The sequence below is a fragment of the Cariama cristata genome, unplaced genomic scaffold, assembly GCF_000690535.1.
Source record: "Cariama cristata isolate BGI_N322 unplaced genomic scaffold, ASM69053v1 scaffold21973, whole genome shotgun sequence".
NCBI classification, from domain to species: Eukaryota; Metazoa; Chordata; class Aves; order Cariamiformes; family Cariamidae; genus Cariama; species Cariama cristata.
In genome coordinates, this window is record NW_009609323.1 from 3,796 (window position 1) to 28,072 (window position 24,277).

At 47.3% G+C, this 24,277-nt stretch overlaps 1 protein-coding gene across 1 annotated transcript; it reads right to left on the minus strand.

The window, feature by feature from the left end:
• Positions 1 to 282: 282 nt before the first annotated feature.
• On the minus strand, positions 283 to 6,528 carry NEURL1B (neuralized E3 ubiquitin protein ligase 1B; the record flags this gene model as incomplete). The annotated part of the gene is made up of 4 exons (XM_009697518.1): positions 283 to 527; positions 1,351 to 1,476; positions 2,431 to 3,138; positions 5,968 to 6,528. Coding segments are annotated over 4 exons (1,640 nt in total), but the record flags the coding sequence as incomplete, so codon positions are not given.
• Between the last annotated feature and the right edge of the window lie 17,749 nt (positions 6,529 to 24,277).

A 24,277-nucleotide genomic window follows, 5' to 3' on the forward strand; every position in this document is an offset into this window, starting at 1 on the left:
TTGCACGGGAAATTTCTCATTTGCAGCTGGGTTGGGTCCAGACCGCAATTCCCTGGATTTGCCCATGGGCACACAGCCTGGCTGGCACCGCAGCCGTGCCTTTGGGCCCCACATGATCCTCAGCTCAATTTTATCCCTGAATTGTGCCCTACCAGTCAAATAAGGAAACACAGATAACGAGCCACTTGATAACAACTGACCAGCACGATAACCCATAAGCAGGGACGGAAAGGCATGGTTACTGCTAGCGGCGTTCCCCCTTCCTATAGCCCGAGGCGGGTGCTAAGGGCGGTATATTTTAATAACATCTTTGATGACCCGTCGGCAGATTGGGCAGCAGGCATTGAGTTGCTTCTTCAGCTTAAGACCACAGGTGTTGCAGAGGCACATGTGTCCGCAGGTGTAGATCACCGTGTCCACCTCGCTGTCAAAGCAAACGGTACATTCCCCGTTCTTGCTGCTTGATGGCTCTGGAGGGGGGAAGACAGGAGAGATGGGAGGACTCAGGGGGGAGCTGGGAGCAGTCACTGCAAAAGAGGAGGAAGGAATGAGATCATTTAGCCACCAGGACGGTGCAAACCTGACACAACACACACACTCAAGTCAATTTTTAAGGCTCTTCCTTCCTTAGTCACTGTCTGGTTCTTTTGGCCAAACAAACCCTGGTGTATTTCAACTGGTAGCAGAGGTACAACTCTGGGCAGAGCCTGCCATCCTTTTTCTACAGATGAGGCAAGCACAGCTCACCTGGGCTTCCCCAAGCAGGGCTGTGATTTTGCACACCCGTTTCATGGTGTGGGTGTGCAGAGCCCCGCTGCCCCCGAAGGAGCCGTGCTCCACGCAGGGTGCTCCTGCATCTCAGCAGCCGTGCCGGGCGGCTGCTGCACTGCACAACAGCAGCACATATAGGGGATGGTACCAGGCAAGGTTTCAGTCTCTGCCTGAGACCCAAACACCAGCACGTGAGCGATTATGTGGGCATCCCTCTGGCAGGGGAGCCCTGATGGTGCAGAAAGCAGTGATCTGGGTGCTGTAAGACCCCCCCGACAGGATACCGCACCCCTTGCTATTGCAGCACTGCTGCTGCAACAAGGGCAGCCCCACAGGGACCACTTTCATTAGACAGAGTGACAAAGTGGGAAGCAACATGCAGCCCTTCTTCAGGCCATGAAAATCTTCCCATCGCTTTGTGTTTTCTTCCAATTATTTCTGTTGGCCTTGCAGGAGATGTAACATCTCCCCCATAACCTTGCCCTGCTGTCTTCTGTAGCCCCAGCATCATCTATCAGCCTGGATTCCTGTCTCGGTGTAGCCGGCATGGCCCGGTGCCAAGGGCTAGGCTCTCCTTACCAAGCGATGACTCTGAAGCAGACGATGACCTGTTCACGCTGAAGGCCATGTCCGAGTCGCTGTCATACTGCGAGCCGCCGGGAGATCCTGAGGGAGAGACGGTCACTGGGCTGGACTGCACAGTGCCTGCAAACACAGGAGAGAGCTGAGCCCGCCGTGGGGCCGATGGACATCCAAACCCCAGCTAAATGCCCCTCAGCCCCGTGAGTCACTCCCACCCCAAGTGTGCAGGGTGCTTTAGGGTAAAGTCCAGGTGCTGAGTGCTGCCCCTTAGTAACGATACAGGTGCATGATTTTGGATGTGACCTCCAGGGCCTGGACCTTGCTATGCCATTGTACAATTTCTGCTCAGTGCTTCAGGGAATCAAGAACCAGGTTATCTGACAGCCATCATTTGGGTGTAAAGTCACTTCCCTGCAGTGCCAATCTCGCCAGCAACAGGGTTTCAAGCTATCACTGTCTCACTGTCAGATCAGGGGCAGCTAGGAAACAGCATTGCTTTAAATAAGAAAAATCTGCTTTACAAAGTCATCAACATCTGCTTTTCTAACAGAATCCTTAACAAGAGGAAAGGAGAAGCACTGTAACCGGTCACCAGCAATAGATCAAAAGTGACATCTGATACCCAAGCTGTGGCAGTGCTTGGGGAGCGATTACTGTCCATCAACACACGTGCTTATACCAGAGCTGCACTCACAGAAATCATCGCTCTTACCAAGGCAGGACTTTAACACCTGTTGGCTGGAATAGTGGGTTTATAAAGAATCCCTTTTAAAAACAAACCCTCTGAAAACCAGCTGTCCCCCACCACAGCCATCCCTGCCTCCCTACCTGCTGCTTATTTTATCTCTCAAGTTTCATCCTTTTCTGGGGGAAAAGGCTGCTTACATTTGTGTGACAGCTACCATGTCTTGCTCACTCTTGTTTGCAAACACAAGGTGAGAGCAGGAGCTGCTTCCTCACATCAGTGACCACCTCCTAAAGGCAACACTGCAAATGCAAACCCATAGCTCCCCTTCTGGCCCAGGCAATGTCACCACTCAGGTGCTCCCCGTTATCGTTTCTTTTGGCTGCACTTACCCAGTATTTTGAGCTGGTTGATTACACCATGGATTGTAAAAAACACCCAGAGAGACTGTGAGGTGTCCACGCACATTAGCATTCCTCGGCTGGCTCCATTCACCCCGTGGTGCACCTCTCCATTCGGCAAGACCATGAAACTGAGAATGTCGCCGCTGTTGAGGACCGGGAACGCTCGGTAAACCACCCAGTACTCCTTGCGGTCCAAGAGAAAGTCTGGATCTGCTGGGAGCTCATTTGTCCGTAAAGTACTCGGATCACAAGAGGTGATGCCAAATGAAAGGGCCCCATAGTATGGCAACCCAAGATGTCCTACTTCCACAAAGAGGCTTTCACCGATGTGCAAAGGCCGGTCAGAAAACATCAAAGTCCTATTGCTTTCTTGCCAGTTGGTGCATGCAACCATCCGGTCCTGAGAAAAGGTGACATCAGGTCCACGGGTGGGGTGGAATCGCAGGTCTGTGTCCAGGAAGGCTGGGACCCCCTGGGCACGCTGCCGTCGGTTTGGGCAACAGGGGATGATGTGGTTGTCTGTCGCAAGTCCTGGTACCCGACTTAGGTTTAGGTTTGCAATTTTGGCCACCACTTGGTTATTCTCCAGTTCGTTGTTATTGAAGTTGGCTGAATCATGGTTGCTCTGTGGAAGGCAAGTGCTGAGACGGGCAGTGCTGAGACGGGCAGTGGTCATGGTCTCTGCAAACATGCTATCTGTGAGATAAACCCAGTGATAAGGGACATTAGAGTCAAGATACAATTGCCTACTTTTATGGTTACAATTGTTACTATTTCAGCCTACAGATTATCTGAATTCTGTTCCTCGGAATGGAAAAACAATGGGAAAATTAGCCAGAGGTCAACCACTAATGAACAGCTAGGGGTGGAGAGTCGCATGTGGAGCAAGCAACAGGCAGAGAAATAGCTGCATCTTGGCACTAGCTGAGGAGAGAACAGTGTTATGAAGTACCCACATAATCTGGGAGCTCCTTGCACTGATGAACTGGGAAAAGCTGTAAACCAGCGTGGTCCTACAGCTTTCTCAGTAGATGGGTCTAATAGCTTTGAGCTTACTCTGTAAAAGAAGGAACCGTCTCAACATCTTGTTGTCCAAAGGTCTTGTGCAAGCCAAATCCACAACACGGTGGTGGGTGAAGGAGCACAAGCATGAATAGATATTCTTTTCACACTCCTTGTCATTGCCTTACAGCTGTGAGATGTCTAGGCACAGGTGTGTCCAACAGAGGTCATTTTACAAGAAGATTTCAAGCCTTGTATCTCAGGGATGTTCACACCACTGCAGAGATTTTGAATTTAGAGCTTGTCACAAAAGCTACTTGATGCAAGTGCTACAAAGAATTTTACAGTAGAGAGTTATTTTCCCCTTTCACAGCAAAGAGAAAGTCAGGATGCTGAGTCTTAATTAATGTCCCAGATTTTCACCTTGGCCATGCCAGGTCAGGGAGCATTTAAAGGCATGGGAAGGTTCGGGAGTGCCCTTCCTTCCACCTCCAGCACTGCTCAGGACAGCTTGGACACTTCATTCCAAAGGTAAGGCATTAACTGGCTGAGCAAAATCAAAGCACATGGAAGTTGAGAGTGTCCGTGAATGAAGCAGGCTCCTGTTCTTCCCAAAGATGGAGCGGGGAGAAGCATCCCAGCACCAACACTGCCTGCTCCTTGGAGGAGAAGACCACCAGGCTTTTACCAAAGAAGGAAAACCACCCAAATCCATCCAGCAGCTGCAAAGCAGAGGCTGCCTTTGCTCAGAAGCCCATGCAGGAGAGACCACCAGTGTAGACTGATGGCTGGACCAGCTGCTTCTAGCAAGCACAGGGTATCTGGCAAGAAATGCTCCCACAGAGGAGTAAGACAAATCCAAGCTTCATGATGCTGGAAGATGCATTTTGTGCATCTGTATTTGCGCTATATTTCACAGCCTTCTTGACTTGCAAAATTTTGGGAGAAAGAAACAAACATGTCTGCTATGACACCACCACATCTGTAGCAAGGAGGCTGGGTCCCCTGGTGCCCCAGATGGCTGAGCATCGACCTGATTCCTGGGGCAGTTTGTGGGGCTTGGTACTTTGATCAAAAAAAAAGAAAAATCACAGAGTACAGGTGCCCTCAGGCTGAGTCTTTCATTCTGCACGCTTGGATGCTGCAGGCAGGACAGCGGGGTGGGGGACAAAAATAAGCTGAGGGGTTTTTTTCTAAGTATAATCTAATGAGGAAGAAGGACTGCTTTGGTGAAGCAGCTGCATGGGACAACGCAGCAAACGCTCCTTCACCTCTGTGATGAGCACCAGAGGCTGGAGTGTGTCGCAATTGCAATTACAAGATAAGCTACTAGTAAGGTTTAATTAACACATTTGAGGCAGAACAGCCATGGCGAAGTGTTGTTTATGTGTAGCCTTCTCACCTGTAAAATAAATCAGTACCATTCGGAAGAATATGTGATGAAGCTGCCTGCCCACTGGTCTAACCATTTCACAGCTTATCGCTGGTGTCTGCTCAGTGTGCGGATGGAGGCACCATCCCCTCGAGCAGGTGCAGCTTAGTTTGGCTGTTAAAACTAAATCAGCTCCTAGGAGCCTCCGGGAAAGGGCAACGCTCTTGTATTTTAAAAGGATTCCCTGTGGTGTAGGCACTCCATCTAACACTGAATTCATTTGAAATTTCAATGCCATAAAAGTCATGAAAGGAAAATCATTCCATGGCAATCAGCTCGGTTTGCTAATGGGAACAAATTCATCCCCTCTTGCAGCCCTCCCCAGGGATGATGCTTGTAAATCAACCAGGCACCACCTGAATGCAGCAATCTGCTTAGGGGTGAGGGGAGATGTGGTGTTTGGTGGCAAGGATCCCAAAGCACACAGGAGCTCGCATGACATTTTCTCATCACTCTTCAGCTGGCGGGCTTCATCCTGTGTTGCGGCCGGTGCTTTACAGACACACAGTGATGCCCACGTGTAAGGGAAGGATAAGCCGGGTTATGTCTGCAAATACGGCTTGTTAAACTGCCAGCCTAGGTGGGGACCAAGGCCAAGAGTTGAGAGAGGGGCGGGGGAAGCGTGCCAGGAAACTCCTGGGGAATGTGTGGTAGTTTTCCAGTGGACTGGCAGTAACTGGTAGCTGGGAAAGAACAGGGGAAGTCAGAACTGGTCACCTTTGTCTCCTCAGTGCCTGGGACCTTGCTGTAAAGCAGCAACATGTTTTTCTACGCCATAGCAGCACATCTAGCTCAGAAGAAGGTGGGTAAAGTTACATCTAAAGATTTACGTTTATCCCTTCACATGGCTGCTATAATGCACAGCCTTAGGACTTTCCATCACTAACATCTCTGAAATATACTGCTTTCTGGATCCCCACTGCTGGCAAAAGAAAACTGGTTAATTTGAGGTACAAAACCAACAGTAAATTAGTTTTCTTAAGTGTCCCACAGAAGTGATCAACCAGATCGATCATGCACCTTTTCTACATGATCATACCTCTGTGGAAAGAGCAACTAGAAGAGCAAGCCACGGGCCAAAATGCACTTACCTAGTATTTGCACTTCATGGGTAATTCCATAGACATCTATGAGTGCCCAGAGAGGACCAGAAACTTTAATACCACAGTGAAACAATATTGGCTCCTCATCATTAATACTGTAGAAGACTCTCCCATGACGATCAACCCAGAAGGCCAAGATATTGTCTCTCACAGCAAACCTCTCTGGCAAAGCTTTGGCCCAGTATCCGGGTCTGGTCACTAGGTCCGGACAGGCGTACTTTGGTATCTCGTCAGAGCTCATCTGCGATGGGTCGTGAATGGTGAAGCCGAAGCGTAGGGCCCCGCTCCAGCCGTGGTGCACAGCCACCAGCTTCAGCCTGACTTTCTCGTAGAGGTGGATGGGCCGGTTGGTGAAGGTGACCCCGTTGCAGAAACTGTTCCTCCGTGTGGCCTTGCGGGAGTGAGCGTCCAGACGCACGTTCTTGCCTTTGGCTTGGGAGTGGAAACGCGGCGGCTCTGTGATAGTGAGGACCGAGCGTCTCTCATGGCTGCTGTTGGGCAAACTGTAGTAGGGGCGGCTGGAGACGGAGCGGGTCTGATGGCCTGTGTCTGCAAAAGGAGAGACCAGTGGCTCCATCAGAAGTGCTTGACCTGAGCCATGTGTTAGCTCAGCCCGGGCAACTGCAACTGGTTTGCCACGCGTGCTGTGCATTACTTGCTGGGAACCGCGCTATTTAACCTTACAATGTTGTGCTTGGCCACAATCTGCTCTTTGTTGTACCAATTTGGCCCTCAGCTTTATGCAAATATAAGGCAAATGTGGCTCTTGGGGCAAAAGTTAGGCAGCTTCCCTTCTACGCCCTGCAAAGCTGGATAAAAACAAACATCCTTTTGTTCCCATCAGATGCATCCTATTGCACTCGGAAAGGCTTAACACTTGTGACTGTGGCTCCGAGTTTCCTATCTGCAACGCATGTGCTGTTAAATCACCAGCTGGTGGCCAGAGTCACACCATCTCTGAGAATCGCGGCTGTTAAGATTAGAGGTGCTCAAGATGTAGGATACTGATTTTTGTGGGACGTGCAGCCACTGGATTCTCTGTCCCTTAATTTTGTAACGATGAACAGGAGCATTTGACCAACACAAATAAACCAAGACATTTAGCAGCTAGAGCACTACCTCTGCATCGCCAGACTGTTCTTCCAAAACTTCCAACCCAGCCCCTTGTTCAGATATCAAATGCAACTGGCACATTAAGGAACATTTCATTCTGCAAAGCCTTGCCTTTACACAGAACCTCCCATTTGAGCTCAAAGCACTTTATAAATGATGATTGTTTTCAGCTTCACAGCACCGCAGATGGCACAGAAATCCTGCCATCCTTGTTTTACAGATGGGAGAAAGAGAATTTATGGGTGAGATCTTGCAGCATTTAAAGTCAATAGCAATTTCGAGACCAATTTGAAGAAAAGCAGAGTTGAGGCCTAAAGTGAAGTTCACACAAGCATGAAGCAGAAATGAAAAAAGCTCAACTTTTAATCTTAAGCCTTAGCTATAAGTTCCCAGAGGTGGAGACAATCTCCTTTGCATATCCCTGAACACATGGAGTCTTGCTCCAGGACCAGGGCTCCCACCACCACCACCACGGTGTTACGGGTACTTCGACCTCCCCATTTCCCACCCACTCCACCTCTCCTCCTCTTTGCACTTGGCTTGATAGATTTTTAAAGCAAAAATGGAAGGCATCCTGGGTGCTCAAAGTCATCCTGTTAAATATAAAACTGCATCACATGCGTACATGTGAATTTTGAAATATCTTGACACATTTGAAGCTTTAGAAACTGCCCGCCTGGCCCTTCCTTCAGGCTGCTGCCTCCCTGTGTGTAACTCCTGGCTTTGCTTCACGACGAGGGAAGGATTTTCTGATGCTTTTCTCTCTTGGAAAGAAACACCAGAAGATGCCGGGAGCTCAGCTGGGAAAGCTGGCAGGAGAGCTGCAGTTGTGACACCTTGTTTTTGCAAGCAAAACCACACCAGGTAGGGCAGCGAGAGGCTGAGACTTGCATTCACGTCTGAACTAATAGAGGCTCTAGGCAACCGCTGCCTTTGCGAGCACAAGAGAAGAGGGGTCACAGGCAGGATCTGAACGCAGGATTAGTCCTTGAAATCAGGTATCTGCAACAGGAGTCAAAGAGCTACAAAGACAAAATGCTCTTGTTTGCATCAAGATAAAAAGGGCAATCCTAAATTATGACAGGCAAACGCAGTGGCTAAATAAAAGGTCTTTTGTTTCTCTTCATTCGTACTGCACGTGAGAATTGCTGCGTAGCACAAGGTAATGGTTAAACCTGTAGTACACTAATGTAAATAAACACATCTGTGTTCTTATACCAGTGGGGGGGTTGCCATTTGCATGCCAGGGCCAGGAAGGCAGAGTCCTGGGGGCGACAGGGAGGAGAGAAGCCCCCCACAGTGTTAAATCCCCTCGGGGCTGTCCCCCTGCCCCACAAAGCACCTCTGCTCGCAGCAGCACCGCGGGCCAGGCTCCCCCCAGGCTCTCCCAGTGCAGAAGGGGGTTCCCTGGGTCTGCGAGGTCAGCCTTGCCATGCTTGCAAGAGGTATCAGTATTTGTCTTGGGTATTCCCAGGAGAAATCCCATTTCTTGCCTCCTGAAGTGCTAAAATGCAGAAGATGGCTGCTCTCAGCACAGACCTACCCGCAGCTCATGTGGGTGCTGCTCCATGTGTCTGCCTGCACATGTTCCCGACAAATGATGCTGCTGCAAAGGAAATATGGCTTGGGGTCTCCTTGCCAGAAAGAGGCACCGTGGCATGAACCCAGCCAGCACATTGTGCTGGGTGAGTGACCTCGAGCAGCGAGAGGTGAATCCTCTCCTGGCCACACGTTCCCACACCAGCTCCCCATTTTTCATCTGGATTCACAGAGCCTTTGTGCCGTTCAGCCAGGACGTGTGTTAAGCAAAGCCACTGATGGGTGATGCCAGGACAGCCTCCGAGCGGCTCCTGCGGGACTCGGTGGGCTCAGTACTGCTCTTTAACATCACACCCCACCTTGCTGGTCAACGGCCTCCCCGTGTACAGAAGCCCTCATTTTATAATCCATTCAGCTGCATTTTTTTCTAAAATGGTTAAAAACAACTCCCCTGTGAAAGCGAGTGCCCTGGCCTCCCTATCCCCTTGTTGACCAGGAGAAGGAAGGAGGGAAGAGAGGTTTTGTTCTCCTCTCTGCTATCACAAGAGTCCCCTGCTTTCCACCCTTTGTGCAGCACCCACCTTGCTCCCACATTGACCTGCTGGAGAAAAGACACGAGTAAAGACCGAGCGCAGCAGGACGCGATGCCCTCCGACATGGCAGGTACTTCTCACGCCGCTTTCGGAAAGTGCAAAGGAGCAAGGTGGGAGTGACAGTGACAGCAACACGACTGACAGAGAGCGATGACACGGGCACCGCTTCAAACACAGCTTTGGGTCCACCCTGCCAGAGCGGAACTTGGGGCCAGGGTTTGGTGCTTTTTTGTTTTGTTTTTTTTTAAAAACAGGAAAGCATATTGTGGCTAAACAATAGGAAAGTCTCCAGAAGGAAATGAATGGATAATTTATTTATAATGCCGTTCCCCCCTCACATGAACACCTGCCGGTTGCCACCAGGAATAAAGCCTGACATAACCCAAGGCAGGGGAGGCAGAGCTTTCCCACTGAAACATGCCTGAAGCGGAGCCTGGGCATGTGCTTTACTCATTAGGTAGTGATGGGGACTAGGCAAGCTCAACAGGATGTTTGTACCTTTGAATTGCCCTCATTTGTGGCTCGGCTTCCATAGTTCGGATCACATTCCAGTCCCTCTGCTATTTCTCCAAACCCTCCCCTCTCCTGTCTGTGCTTTCCTACCCAAAAGACCGTCTGCAGGATAACGACAGCCAAGCTCGTGGCAGAAATGCCACCCTACCCAAGGGTGCCTGACGCCGTGACAGGCAGCTAAGAGCTACGCCAACTCTTTTTTTCAGCTATGAGATTCCTACAACGCTTTGATCAAGTAATTTCTTCTCTTTATGCCTCACTTCTCCACCTAAGAGAGAGTAATAGTATTCCTCCACCTCACAGAAAACTCGAAAGATTAAAAAATGTCAGGTTCTCAAATACTTCAATCCCTGAGCCCTGTAAGCATGTCAGCAGGCCGGCTAGATCATCACATGGGACAGGAATCCACTGGGTCCCCCTGGGTGATGTCTTGAGGTCCCATCCAGCATTTTCCTTCGTTTCATTCCAGAGTTTTCCATTTTTCATCCCTACTCTCACCAGCTGCAAACACGATGCTCACAGCATATGTCCCTCAAATGCACGAGCAGGGCTTCAGTAAATATGAAGTAAGCCAGGAAAATGGAAGCAAAAGCTGAACTGAAAGATCAAGAATGGTGTAGGGCTCCTCACTGAATGCTGCAAAAGAAACCCTTTTGGCAAGACAGCATTTCCATTCACATCCTTATGGTGTCACATTGGCGGCTCTGGAACAGATTTGGGTTATGGAGGCCCATGCTCTCAACTGCAAGTAGCTATTGCACATCTGAAACGTCACCTTCTTTCCAAAAGGCCAGCACATTTATTTCTTAGGTTATGCTGACCTTTGGAGAGGTATTTTAACAAACATGCATTTTGCTTTTCAAAAAGGTATAGCAGGCAGACCCTGGACAAATTCCACATATTTATCATAGAATCATAGAATCATAGAATCATTATGGTTGGAAGAGACCTCAAAGATCATCAAGTCCAACCGTATACCTGATGCCTGACCATGGTTCCAGTTCTAAAAATAAACATTTTTTTCACCCATTTGTTCACAGCATCGGGTTTGCAGTGGCACTGTCATCCCACTGACAGCAGCAGGCAATATTCAGAACAAGAGCCCTCTCCAAGGCTGCTGCTCTCCGGGACACAGGACGGAGGAGCCTGCTTAGCTGGGGAGTTGACCTTAAGCCAGATTGATCCTGTCTTCACTCGCCCTGTCAAGCCAGGCAGGAATAATACCACAGAAAGCCCTAAAATGAGGGAGAAGAGAATAACGTTCAAGGAGACCAGAGCTACAGCAGAGAGCCATGGCGAGGGCAGCCTGACAGTTGGAAGAGGAGGAAGAGCGCTGCCTTCCCAATGCATCACCGGTAAATCCATAGTCTGCATCAAAAGACATTCCCTGGGTCCCACAGTCCTTTCCCCCTTCAAGTAAATCCATATCAAAAGATGCACAGGATCACAAGGCAAGCAAATTACGGGGCAGCCAGGTGCTAAACAGGGATGCATACTGGATAAAGTAAGGATATCAAGGGAACAGAAATTACTGGGACCACTACCTCATGGGTGAGCAGCTCGCAGGAGACACAGCTCATCAGCATGCAGCTGGCGTGTGGTCTCCCCGTGTTGTTTAGAGAAAAGGCTGACAGGTAACAGTGTGCAGCCTGAGAGCTATCTATTAACGCTCGCTGCACAGGCAAAAGGGAATCCACCTCACACGCCCGTGTCTTATCTTTATGGCCGCTGCTTTATCTCTAACATTAGAACTTTTTCCTATTACAGTAGGTAGTTAGGTTGCCACTGCTGCAACAACCCTGTTGAACATTAAACAAGGTGTCTGGAGAGAGGGGGCAGGTGGCTTTTGCTTTGAAACAGGAAAATCCCAACAGGTTGCAACAATTGAGGTCAAGTTTACTGCATGATCGCAAGCTCGTAGAAACAACCCGCACGGACTGAGTGTCAATCACGGTGCATCCCAGTAAAACCACGGTCCTCGCCGCGCTCGTCCCACTGCATCTCTGCTGCTGGAGACGATGCAGCCACCCGCAGGCGCGCGGGCTGGAGCCTTGCCGGAGGCTGGAAGAAGCAGGGTAGGCTGTTACTGCTGATAACAAACGTTAACGCTAACACGAAACAGGATTCTGCTCCGATGCGATCTTATCTTCTGAGAACAAGAGATAAAAATCTGTTCACATACGAATTTAGTGCGCTGCCTAGACATTTATGGGTTTTTTTAAATGTGTCGGGGAGCTCTGTGGGAAGCACTGGTGTCGCCTCTTCCACGCTCACCAGTGTGAATTTGTAAAGTCAGGCTACCAAATCCACTACAAGGCTGCTACCAAAAATTGGCCTCATTTCTGAATGTCCTGCTGGCTCAAACACTGGAAAGCTCAACTTGACAATTAATAAATATCCCCCATTTAAATTCCTGCGGTTTGCACAACCAGTCCGGAGCCCTGCTTTGATGTAGAGGTCTCCCTGCCTGGTCCTCTAACCTGAGACAAATTTCCAGGGAGCTAAAAATCCCCACATGGTTCACTTGCCATAGAGTGATACGGAAATTGAGGCATTAAGGGGAGACTAAAAAGCCCGTAGTGAATTGCAGGAAATGCGACATTTTTGAAGAGACTAATTTGGGAAGGAGGGGAGGAGGGAAGACAGAAGTTGGTTTTTTCATTAAAAGAAAGTGTGTTATGGCATTGAGGTAACTCTCAATGCAAATATCTAATGGACATACAACATTTTTCATTGCAAAACAGTTCAGAAAAATCCCTCGCAGAGAACAAGAATTGACTTTAGCTTACAAAATCAAGTTGTGTCTGGCTCCATGAGGTTTTTCAAGTGAGAAAACCCTCTTACTTCTGCAGCTAATGCTTGAAACCAAACATTTTATAGGGGAGTTAAAAAAAAAAAAAAAAAGCTAAAATCCATTTTTTTCTAGACAGAGGCTAATGACACATTTAGTCTGGTCTTCTAGGCATTCCTCCATGAAAGCAGAGAGGTATTTGCCAACAGCATTAGGCAAAATCCTTTTCTTCTGATCCTTCTGATCCTGTTTCTCAAACCATCAAACATCATCAATTCCAGCAGGACCTTGCAGGATTTTCCAGGTTGCTCCATTCCCTGTCTCCTGCCATGTCCTCAGGAAACGAGCTCCTGCATCGCTGCTCCTTTCAAATTAAGCCCTTTCCTTGCAGCGGGGAGCTCGTAAGAATGCAAAGTTCAACCACATCATTTAAAAGACGGGTCGCCTTGATGGGAAAGCCAATGCCAGGCCTTAGCTCTCCTGGTTAACTGAACGTCACATCATGACACCAGCATTGGAGCCAAAAGACGGCAAGTGCAGCTGAAACACCAATGTCTCTCTCCAAGATCCACCAGCTGGCTCGAAGCAGAAAATAAACTATGACAGAAGGCCTGCTCCAAGGATGAAAAGTGCTGATAGCAAATCTTCCACGACCTAGAAGTGATCACAGAGCCCCAAAGACTGGTGAAAGCCAGCACTCTCCCAGATCAAGCAGGAATACTCTCCCAACACACTTGCAGACCTTCTGCTTGACTCTGCTTTTTGGTGGTAAAAGAAATGAAACTTGACACAAAGCAAGCCACTGCATGACTTTGACAGTGCGGCATTTTCAGAGCAAAGTGGGGAGCCCTGAGCTAAACCAATATGGTCTTGTGGATCAGGCTGTAGAAGCAGGGTCTGCTATCAAAAAATCTACTGCCAGGTTTGCAAGTATAGGTAAATCCACCTACACTCACCTCTGTCTCCCTGTTCCCCCGTCTCTCTCCTGTTGTGCCTCTCACTGCGTGCATGCATGAATTTTGCTGCAAAGTTGGCCCCATCTTTATTACAGTCTTTTAGTTCTCCTGCATATAAATAGCACTAAGAATACACAGAAGCCAGCGATTAAGCACGGAAAAAAATCTCCTCTCCCCCGTATTATTACCGAATCTGGGTCAATGAGTCTTCAACTCTAGTAACAAATTCTTAGACTTGGTTAATGAGAGACAGAGCGAGAGCGAGCAGGAGAGGGATGGAGAAAAGGCAGGGTTCATGCCATAATCCCTGCTTAAGTCTTTCAGTGCGAGTGATGAAAGCAGCTGCATGATAGATGGGGAGCCTTGGAAATGGCACAGCTTATTGTAATCCGTTATATGGCCTCGACACCCAAGTCCACCGGCTCGTGTCAGTCAGAAGGCCATGCTCACAAGCCAAAGAGCTTTCAAAGATGTCAGAGATTTGAAAATCATAAAATATGGGATGCAAAACTAGATGGAACTTTTGGCTACTGGCTAAAGATAAAAACATCTTGTCAAAAATAATCAGTCAGCCACTCTTACTCTAGCTCTTACCAGGAATTTTTGAACTATGTTCTCACTAATATGCTGCATATGCAACGCATACAATTTCATACACCAGGAGAGAAAACCTGTGCCTCTTACTTGATGTATGGCGTTTTTGCAAAATTGTTACCTTCTTTAGAAAGTTAAGTTTAACTTGGGGAGAGCAGAGGGCTGCTCAGCTCACTTTATCTTCTAGTCCTAAACTCACGAGTCCATAGCACAGTTTTGGGAGGTGATCAAAAGCACTGAGAAGTAAGCAGCTGACATCTGTTTAAGCAACTTCACAAATGGTTTCTGAGGACTGCTAGGTTGGGAGACTAAATATTTTCCAAATCTAAATGGTCAGCTTGTCAGCCAGTGATTAAAATACATATTTTTGTGATTTATTATTTTCATTGTTTTCTAGAAACAGACAACAAAGTGCACCATAAAGCAGAGAGCACTAAAAGATGTAACACTTCAGGCTGGAAAGACTGGTCTGGGGAAATGAACTCAGCTGGAGACCCAAAGATGGGACGAGAGGAGCTGAGATGCGGACAAAACCCCACATCTTCTCTGGGGAGTTTGGGTTCTGCTTTGATTTACTAAATTCATACAGAAATGGGGTCCAGTTTCCATGGATTTACAGTGCTAAACTATTTTTTTTTCAATGGCTGTTACTTTGGGCAGGTCTGAAGCCCACTACTATCTTCTGATGCATCACTTTTGTCAAATCAAGCGTCTTGTGCTTATTGCAAGTTAAACCCAGCTTAGAAGGCCAACATCCAAGGATCCCCTTTCAACAGTGGCTTTGCCGTTATGTCAAGCGCTATTTTCCTTGTGCATTCCCTTTTTCGACAGCCTGACTCTAGAACTGTCCCAGAGTACATGTGTCAGGGAGTCTTGTGCTCTAATGCTTGCTCCTACAGTCATTAGAGAAGAAGGACTTTGCCTTCAGTGATTTCAGTGCTCTACAGCATGGCTTAAATATGGATTTTCACAGCATCAAGACAGACACACAGAGATACTCTTAATTTTTATAGGATATTGTGCCACTGGGGTCCATCTCAGAGAACCGTTCCCCTTCCTCCCTGCTCCAGGCCAGCAGCATTCACTGCTGCAGCGATTTTCACGGCATCAAGACAGACACAGAGATACTCTTAATTTTATAGGATATTGTGCCACTGGGGTCCATCTCAGAGAACCGTTCCCCTTCCTCCCTGCTCCAGGCCAGCAGCATTCACTGCTGCAGCAGAAACCCCAGACACAGCCTAAGAGCAATCCTAGAGACCCCAAAAAACTGCTGTTGTTTATTAGTGAGTGCTGCTGCTTCCTCGAGGCTTGAGATCACCACGTGGCTCTTGCTTTGAGGTGGGGAAGGACCCCGTTGTTGTGTCTGCGGGACACCCATCATATGTTCTTGATTAATCACACTGCACAGAAAGGATCCTAATTAGAGTATTTTTCACAGATTAAAAGAACAAATCTGGGTTTGTCTCCTTGTCCCCAATTCCTCTCCATTCATTAATTCTTCACTGCCAAGTCAACTTTTCCCCTACAGACAATTTAAACAGCTCAGAAATGTTTTTCAGAGCAATGCTTTATGTTTAAAAAGCATTGCTCTGAATCGGTGTTTTCCTTTTCCAGTCATGACTGTGATTTGTTGAAGAGTTACAAGAACATGTGAGTGGCATTATCACTGACATCAAAACAGTCCATGCCCTCACCCTCTCCCCTTGCCAGCAGAGGAGCATGTAATGACCATTAATGCAAACAGACCCCCTGTTTCCATTGAACCTCTTTTCTTCTGACCAGCTGTACCAAGTCATCTGCACTGGGGATTTATAAACAGTGACCATGTCAGTCCAATCTTAATGGCTTTTAATGAAACTGGAGAATGAAATGCATTCCCTTTTAATATCCTCAGAGCAGCAATTTTATTCCATCCCATGGTTTCAATATAGGCCTTGTGGAAAAGCTTGGCACATCCTTCCTACAGCCCATCAATGTGTTGCTTCCAGCACAGACAGGAACAAAAAGAGGGAAAGAATTTTGTTGTCTCCCTGATGCAGGAAACCCGCCCATCCCCTACAGATAGGCAGCGTCATGGCACTGCACCAGGAGGGCAGCTTGTGAAACAGGGAGAAAAAAAAAAATATTTTAAAAGTAATAGTGGTAATTTAGCTTCACTTTCGATGCATTGTTCTCTGAAAACACCCTAAAAGCCAGTGTTTATGTTATCTTCATCCCTCTGAATTCAGACTGTACACAATTTATACTTAAGCCCTTCCCATCTCCAAAATGCATGTCTGGAGAAAGGCCAGTACATAAGATGTGCTGTCAGAGCCCTCCCCGGGTCTGCGTGTGAACCGTGCCGTACCATGTTACAGCTGAGCTGTACCACGGGCAGCTCAGGTGGGGTACGTGATGCACGAGACAAGAAGCATTATGAGCTGAGCATGTTTTCCACACTCAGTAAAAACAGAAGAAAACGTTCCCATAAGCAGGGGAATTGTCCAGCGCCAGGACTATAGAGGAAGAAAAGCTGCAGATGAAGGGCGAGATCAGCACTCAGAGCGATGCTACAGGCGCAGAAAAGAGAGCCTGGCCATTCATTTCTGCCTTCAACTTTTTCCAAGAAAACCTTATGATAAAAGGAACAAACCTGCTATTTTTCTTTGCCTCAAATTTGTTACAGAAGCCTCTTTCGTCTTTATCTCGTCTCTTCATAGTGGTTTCTAAGGGTCTCTTTTTTTTTCCTCCTAATTACAACTTCTCTATACTCAAAGGACAGGAAAGAATTCAGTTTAAAAGAAAAAACGGTGGAGCTATTTCAGTCCAAACAGGGATGGATAACCAGACAGCCATTAGACTCAACGGTGGCACCCATACAGGGCTTTTGATCTGTCCTAAGGGAGCCGCAAAACCACAGGAAAAGGGGAAAAAAGGCCTCTAGGAAGATGTTCTTTCCAGCAAGCCCTGCTCCCAACATGGTAGAGCATTTTTAAACGTTGTCCATGGTTCCTTTTATATTTACACACAGTTTAAACAGTGATCTGGCAGCAAGAGGGGAAAATGCTTTGGGAGGAACGCATGGCTGAGGAAGCTAAATAAAGAAGTGGCCAGATCTTCAATCATCCTATATTTTATATATACAAAGGCAGCGATTCCACTAAGCTTTTCCGAAACAATATGTAAAGAATCCAAAACAGGGCAAAGGGATGGGAATAACTGGTAATAATTAAATTGAGGGGTAGGGGGGAAGCACAGTTCTTCCTTCCACTCTGCCAGGCGAGTTTCTCTGGAGGCATCGCAAAGCACAAAGGGATCGGTGGTTATAGGTGTGGATCTAATGGGCTATAGGTAACGGTAGAGGGGCTGAGTCCAGCCGGCACTAGGGGGGCCGATGCCCGAGGCCAACACTCTCCCAGCACGGAGATTTTAAATAAAGTTAATACTGGCCAAACTCTTTTTCCAAGCCATCTGAAGGGCTGGTGACTTCACTCAACTCATGTACAGTCCAATCTGTACAACAGTATCGCATATTTTGTTGGCTGTTTTAGTTAATGTTCAGACAAATAAACTATAGCTTTTTCTAAATACAGTACATCTTCAGAAATAACACCAAAAATCTTTAAAAGAAAAAAACCCAAAACAAAACAAAACAAAAGAAATAAAAAGAAGAAAGTTCTTTGCTGGTCCAGAAACAGAGGAAAACGTTCCACTAAAAAAAAGATGCATCCTTTTTTCCTTGGTTGAAGTTTTTTAAATGCACAGTTTTCTGCTCAGCTATGAAGCCAGTCCACGAGGCAGGTGGTTGTGCAACACTTGGCTGCTGCATGGCTGAGCTGTGAGATCCTTTGCCATGATATTTACAGGAATTAATAAGAGGAAACAAGAGCCACTTCAAGACATTAAACTGTCCAAACAAAAGAAAATACAGTCATGCCATTACTGGACACACAATGACCTCAGCCCCTTTCTTCATCTCAAATGTCTTCAATTATTTCAACACAAAAAGGATTTGAGCAAGAGAGGTTTATTTTTAAGCCTCCATGTCAATCTTCTTAACGCCAGTGGGATTTGATCCCAGTACACCTAAGTCAACATCAACATTTTTCTCCCTTCACTGTACCACAGCCAAAAGATGATAAAGGCAAGTGAACCAAAGAAATCTGGAGATGAGAGACAACGCCTTGCATTGTTGAAGACAAATGCCAGCTTTCTTTGGCCACAAAAAGGAAGGAATCGCTCCCAAGAGTTGGGGTGAATGTGTGAATTATACAGCAAACAAACAGCGCTGCAAGCTCAACAGTGATCGCCCGTGGACGCCTGCCTGCCAGGGGAGGTCCAGGCAATATAAAGTACTGGTTTTCATCATGTTTTCCCACCTTTTTAAGGTGGAGCTTGGACCATCGCTCAGCAGAGCACACGTGGTCAATTCCTTCAAAACAGTTTACTGCAGAGCTGCAAGCTGTTGTTATTTTTATAGCTGTGCTATATATTATTTTTATTCTTCATAGATCATTTACACCTATAAAACCCCACCGCATGGTCAAACAGCACGCTCCTTAGTAACTATGGAACTGGAAATTTTAGAAATCCCACATGAAACAATATAAACAGTTGTCTAAAACCTCCCATTTCCACCCAGATGGCTCTTGTTTCAATTAACCGAACCACACTTTAATTCAGAGTCACTCACTGGCCTTGTTTGGATTTGCTTGGAAAAACACACCTATAAATCACATATGAAAAACTGTGGAGAGAAAGAATTTGTTTCTCTTTGGGTGGCTCTTTTGGTTCTTTCTTTTTTTTTTTTTTCGTAGAACAAAATTTTATGACCAGACAAAAAATACACAATTACATGTTGACAGCTTAGAGCCTCTGGTGGTTCTGGCCACAATAAAACACAGGCAGCGGCACAACTACACACTGTCCCTCTGCTTCTTCGAAACAGATGGCACCAAGCGTCTCCCATGCTGCGTGTGCCACTCACATCATCTCCCAAGGACTTCTGAGCTGGAAGTATGCTGAAAAAGGGATGTCAAATGTATGGAAAGCCTGAAGTCATCAAAACGGACCCACACAGGGGCTTTCCCCTGCTCCCAAATCCACCAGACACTGGGTGTTACAGGTGCCACTGGTCATAGAGCACCTTCTTGAAATACCAAGACTGAGCAGTCACTTGAAGAGCTGTAGGAAAGCCCTCTCCTAAGCAACTCATTCATTGCAGCAATCTGCTGCTGGCAGAAGGGGAGAGGCTCAGCTCCCCCAAAACCTCCCTGCATCCACAGAAAGGCGCATTTCCCCCGAGCAGGCACACTCCTGTCCGCCCAGTCCCTTGTCTGCCAGCACATCGAGGAATTGGCTTCAGCTGAAGATGTCTAAAAATAACGCTGAAAATCATCTGAATGGCAGTGGCCAATGTCCACCTTGGCACAGCTCCGTCGGCTCAGGTCCATGGAGGGCTTCCAGCACCGACGTGCTGCATGTGCCACAGCAAGGTGTGCATACACTTTGATACATGTCTGAGCTTTTCCTGACGGACAGGCAGACCAGAGCACCCACCAAAGACAAACTCATCACCCTTGGCTGCCAAAACCAGCCTGCTGCTTGCAAGAGCTGCTTGTGGCAGATACTAGGAGGGAAAGGGGCCGGGAAGCAGCACAGCCTGTCCTCAGCACCCTGGGATGTACACCATGCCCCAAATGCCTGCCCCAACCTAGCCCTCCCTACCCTGCACTTTTGTGCATGCTGAGATACGCTCAAAACAGTTGGTTCCCAATGAGAAAGCCCCTTCATTAGCACCACAGTGGGTTTTTTTTCACTTCAGCCCATCGAGAGGCCCAGGGCAGAACCGGTGCCTGCCTGACCACAGCAAATTCAGGGATGCTTTCCAGCTCAGCTTCCTATGCACGCAGAGCTCGGTGAGACAGCAGCATGTCCTCCTGTGCTCCTTTAGGTTTTTCTAGGCCACGCTGATCAAGTAGGATCAATAGCTGAAACATTTCATGCCGTTGCTAAACCACCAGGACCCATCACCTGCACACAAGCAGTGCCATATGGTCCTGTATTAATGGCATATAAAAGCTCTCTGATTGCATGGCTTCCTTTGCTTGGAGAACACAAGATGCTGCAAACCAGAGTCTTAGTCGCTTGAGGTGGTGCCTAATAAGGAGGACTTGCTGGTGGGGCAATAGCAGCAGACCCTGCCCCCCGCACCCCCAGCCGAGCCATGAACCTCTCTAAGTCAGAGGGGCAGCACCGGGAGCCTCCGCCGGCACGGGAATGGTATTCCTCCAGTGTGTGCCTAAAGGTCCTACCCTTTGCTCCTATCTTTTCCATCTGCCTCACGTTGATGCCTCGTTTCTCACAGCAGTAACTGCTGAATTTGAATTTTTTCTGCAGCTCCCCTTCCTGTGACAGCAGGGCAGGCCCACTGTGTTTTGGATGGGGAGATTTCTTCCTTCTCTTTGTTAGACCTCCATGTCCGCATTGGGCAAAGCCCCGGCACAGCATGTGCACCTAGGGTTGCACGGGGCCATCAGAAGGATGGAGCTCAGCTGGCATGTCTGCCTCCATCATTCCCCACCACCACAGCCTTGGGGTTGCTCCCCAGCGTGGATCCTAGGCAGTGCTGTGTCTACACCCCAAACACCCCCTCTGCCACCAACCGTGCCTTGCCTGAACACCTCTTTGGGGAAACAGTCACTTCCCTGGAGAAAGAGCATTTCAGGTCCCAAAACCCACAACCTTCCAAGGCAACAGAGTGGCAAGCTATAAAGCAGCATCGCTCCCTTCAGCTGCTCTTTCATTGCCACAGAGAGAGAGACAAGTCTCAACTTGTGCTCCCAGCACCACTGTTAGCCTTGGGAAAAAAAGATTATGAAAAGGACAGGGAGAGCTTTGGAAGAGCATTGACTCTGCAGGGCAGAGACCCAAGGTGTGGGTCTGCAGTGGTGAACGATGGCTGGAGATGCACAACAGCAACCACTCCGAAGTGATGCCCTGGCTCAGCACAGGAATATAGGCACAAAGGGGAAATACAGGAATATCAGCACAGAAAGGACCTCAGCACTGACCTGCTTAACATTTCTGCCCATCACCTTTAGTCCATTGGAAAGGAGGAAACAGGGACTGCTCGATGCAGGGCTGTGTTCCAGATACAAGAGGCAGGGAGCAAATGAGGGAGGGAGAAAAAATGGTCAAGATCCAGGGCACACAAGGAAAGCTTCTCCCTCCTTCTGGGACTGTCTCAAGAGGTTGTACTGTTAATCTCAAAGGAAAATCTGAGCAACTAGCTAAGGGCTGCTTGACATGGGTTGGTGATTGATTCTACTGGCATGCCCATAGATTTCAGTATTTACAGGAGTGCAGGGCTTTTTTGCATGGGTGTATAAACATTTACTAATAGGAATGCATACAAAAAGATGGTTTGAAAATAGTTTGTTTTAAAATGAGAAGTGGTTTTGACCTCTCTGGGAGGAATGTACCTCTGCCCTCTGCTTAGAGATGGTCAGCTGAATGCTTGAAGAGGGTGGGAGAAATAGTAAACATGTTCAGGGAACTGGGAAGCAAATTTTTATTTTTGTTTTGCTTCTAAAACTAGCTTTTAATATGTCTAAGAGTAAGAGGTATTTCAAAAGAAACACAATCCCTCAAAACTCAATTTTGAAAACGGGCTAATTTTTAATCAAAATAAATTTTAAAGGAGAAAAATGCAAACACTTCTATTAAGCAATAAACTCCGGCTGTTCCACGTGGGGCCAGCATTTCAGGGAGAAAGGGCATCGCAAAGCATTTTAGTAACTAAGCCTCACAATGCCCTTGTGAGGCAGATGAGCCGGCAGCAGAGCCGGGAACCCCGAGGCATGGGGCACCCCCAGCCCGAGCTCCCCACCCTGACACCCATAGAAGGGAAATAATCGGCACTGCTATCAGGAAGCACTGGAAACCATCACGTTGCTTGTTTGAGGGAGGAAAGGACTGTTTTAACCAATTCATTAATTATGAATATTAAACAAATCAAGTTTTGAAGTTTAGTTCCTAACGCCTCAAACTTCCGCTATTGTTCTGCTCGGTAAAATCAGACTCTCCAGACAGCATCTGTCAATCTGATTATGTAGTTAAACGACAGAGAAAAAAATTTGTTCTCTCTCACCTGCAAAAAGCTATCTGTGCCTTGTAATTATTTGCCTTGATAAATTTAATTTACTTGAGTTACTCCTTCTAGATTTGGCTGGTCAAGTTAAACTGTAAAGATTATTCATGGAAAAGCAACCATAGTTGGTTACTAGGATACAAAAAATCAGTACGTTACTCCAATGAATAATCCCAGCAGAACACACACAAATTCAATAAATTATGAATTTCTCTTTCTCTCTTACATAAACATTGGGGTGCAGAGGCATTTCTTGGAACCTTTTAAAATAAATTAATATCTTAATTACTATGCAATAGCAAAACAAACAGAAGAGATAGTCGAGCCTTGCAGGTGAGCTGTATCCTTTGTCTAGACATGAAAGTTATTTTGAAACAAGGCAGGGTGCAAATGGACAGCAGATTCATTATTGCCGATATCTATGTGCAGACACTGGTATTTGGCTTGCTCACAGGCCTTTTCAAAGCTGGTAACGTAAGCAGTAGGCTAAGCTAATTTGGAAGTAGGCATTCTTATTTCAGAAAAAATCTCTCTTCCTGCACAATTCCATGTATACAAAAGGTCTTACATAAAAGCACTTGTTGCCAGATCTCTGAACCTACAAGGTGAAGCGAGAGATAAGCTTTCCTACATCAAGTGGTGGCTGCCAAGCCAGCCCATATGAGGCCAGCATCCACAGCGCAGCACAGCTGATGCTGCTGATGGACAAAACAAACTGCAATCAGACTAAGTCTGCCCTGAGCCACTCAGACATTTTTGGAAACAACACCCAGACTCAGAAAATTGATTTTGGACACTTAACAGCATTTGGTCTTTTGTGTGTGCATGTGTGTGTGTGTCTGTGTGTGGTTGTATCTTGCTCTGTCTTGTCCTAGCCCTCATAATATCCCCTAGTAACAGCAATCCCTAGGCATGACTCAGTACAGACTGCTGTTCAAGGCTGTGATATTTAAAGACATGCTATAGGGTCTGTTATAAACTTTAACTGAGATGGATTTCCTTGAAATTCTGACTTGTGAAGCATCTGTCCTTCTCACCCTCTCCCTTTGATCACATCAGCAGCACAAGCAGTGCTGTTCTGCTGCTGGCAAATCACCCAGTAATTGCTATTTAAGACTCACAAATCAGATGCCAGTCTGAAGATCTGCCTCGTAGTCTTCAGAGGACATCTCCTTTCCAGGAAAGATCAACCAAAATGCCTGGCATACTGAAAATATCTACAAGCCTTCTTCCATGCAAGTGCACGGAAGGTCCGCTGGCATCAAGCTTTCCCTCCCTGCACACATGGTCTCAATGTTCAACTTTTATTTTTCAGCCCTCTCTGCTGACCCCATGCCGTGTCCCTGTGTCCCCGCAGGCTCGTCCCCAGCCCATCCTGCACAGGGCTATGTTCACCAGCCAGCCACCGAGTCCCAAGGGCCACCATGCTCCAGAGCAAATCCAACGATGATGGCCAGATAAAAGCTGAGCCACTTAAACACTCTTTCCATTGTGTAGTTTGTTGCCATGAACCATCATATGACAGTCATCTCTGTTTTATAAGCCAGCACAATGGCCACTGCACAATACACCAGCCAATGCTCTTTATCACTCAAAGTGAAGCAACAGCCAATTAGTAAATTATTTCAGTTTTCATACTTAGAAACCCTTTCACTTTGCAGGACAAAGTAATCAAGAGTGTTTGATGGCATCCTGAGGAAAGGACTGCCAAAGAACAGCGCCTTAAAGAGGTGTTTCTTGAGGGGAACACCTCTTTGGCAGGAGCCTGCAGGACTTATCTAGCCCACCTTTATGCTCTGATGGGACCAGCTCTACTAATGTCATTCCTAGCTGATGAATAACAACCACGGTCTTTAAGACCTCCAGTGATACAGATATTCCAATTTACTGTACTCCACCAAGGCTTTGCATCAGTCTTAACCTGCCCAGCTGCCTTCTGGAGAGCACATGCTCAGAGGTCCTGGTCCTGCCTCCTCCTAAAAAATCTGTAATTCACTGCAGCATCTTAGCTGCTCCTCTTAGCAGCAATTTTGACCACCATCAGGACGCTAGACCAGACAGATCT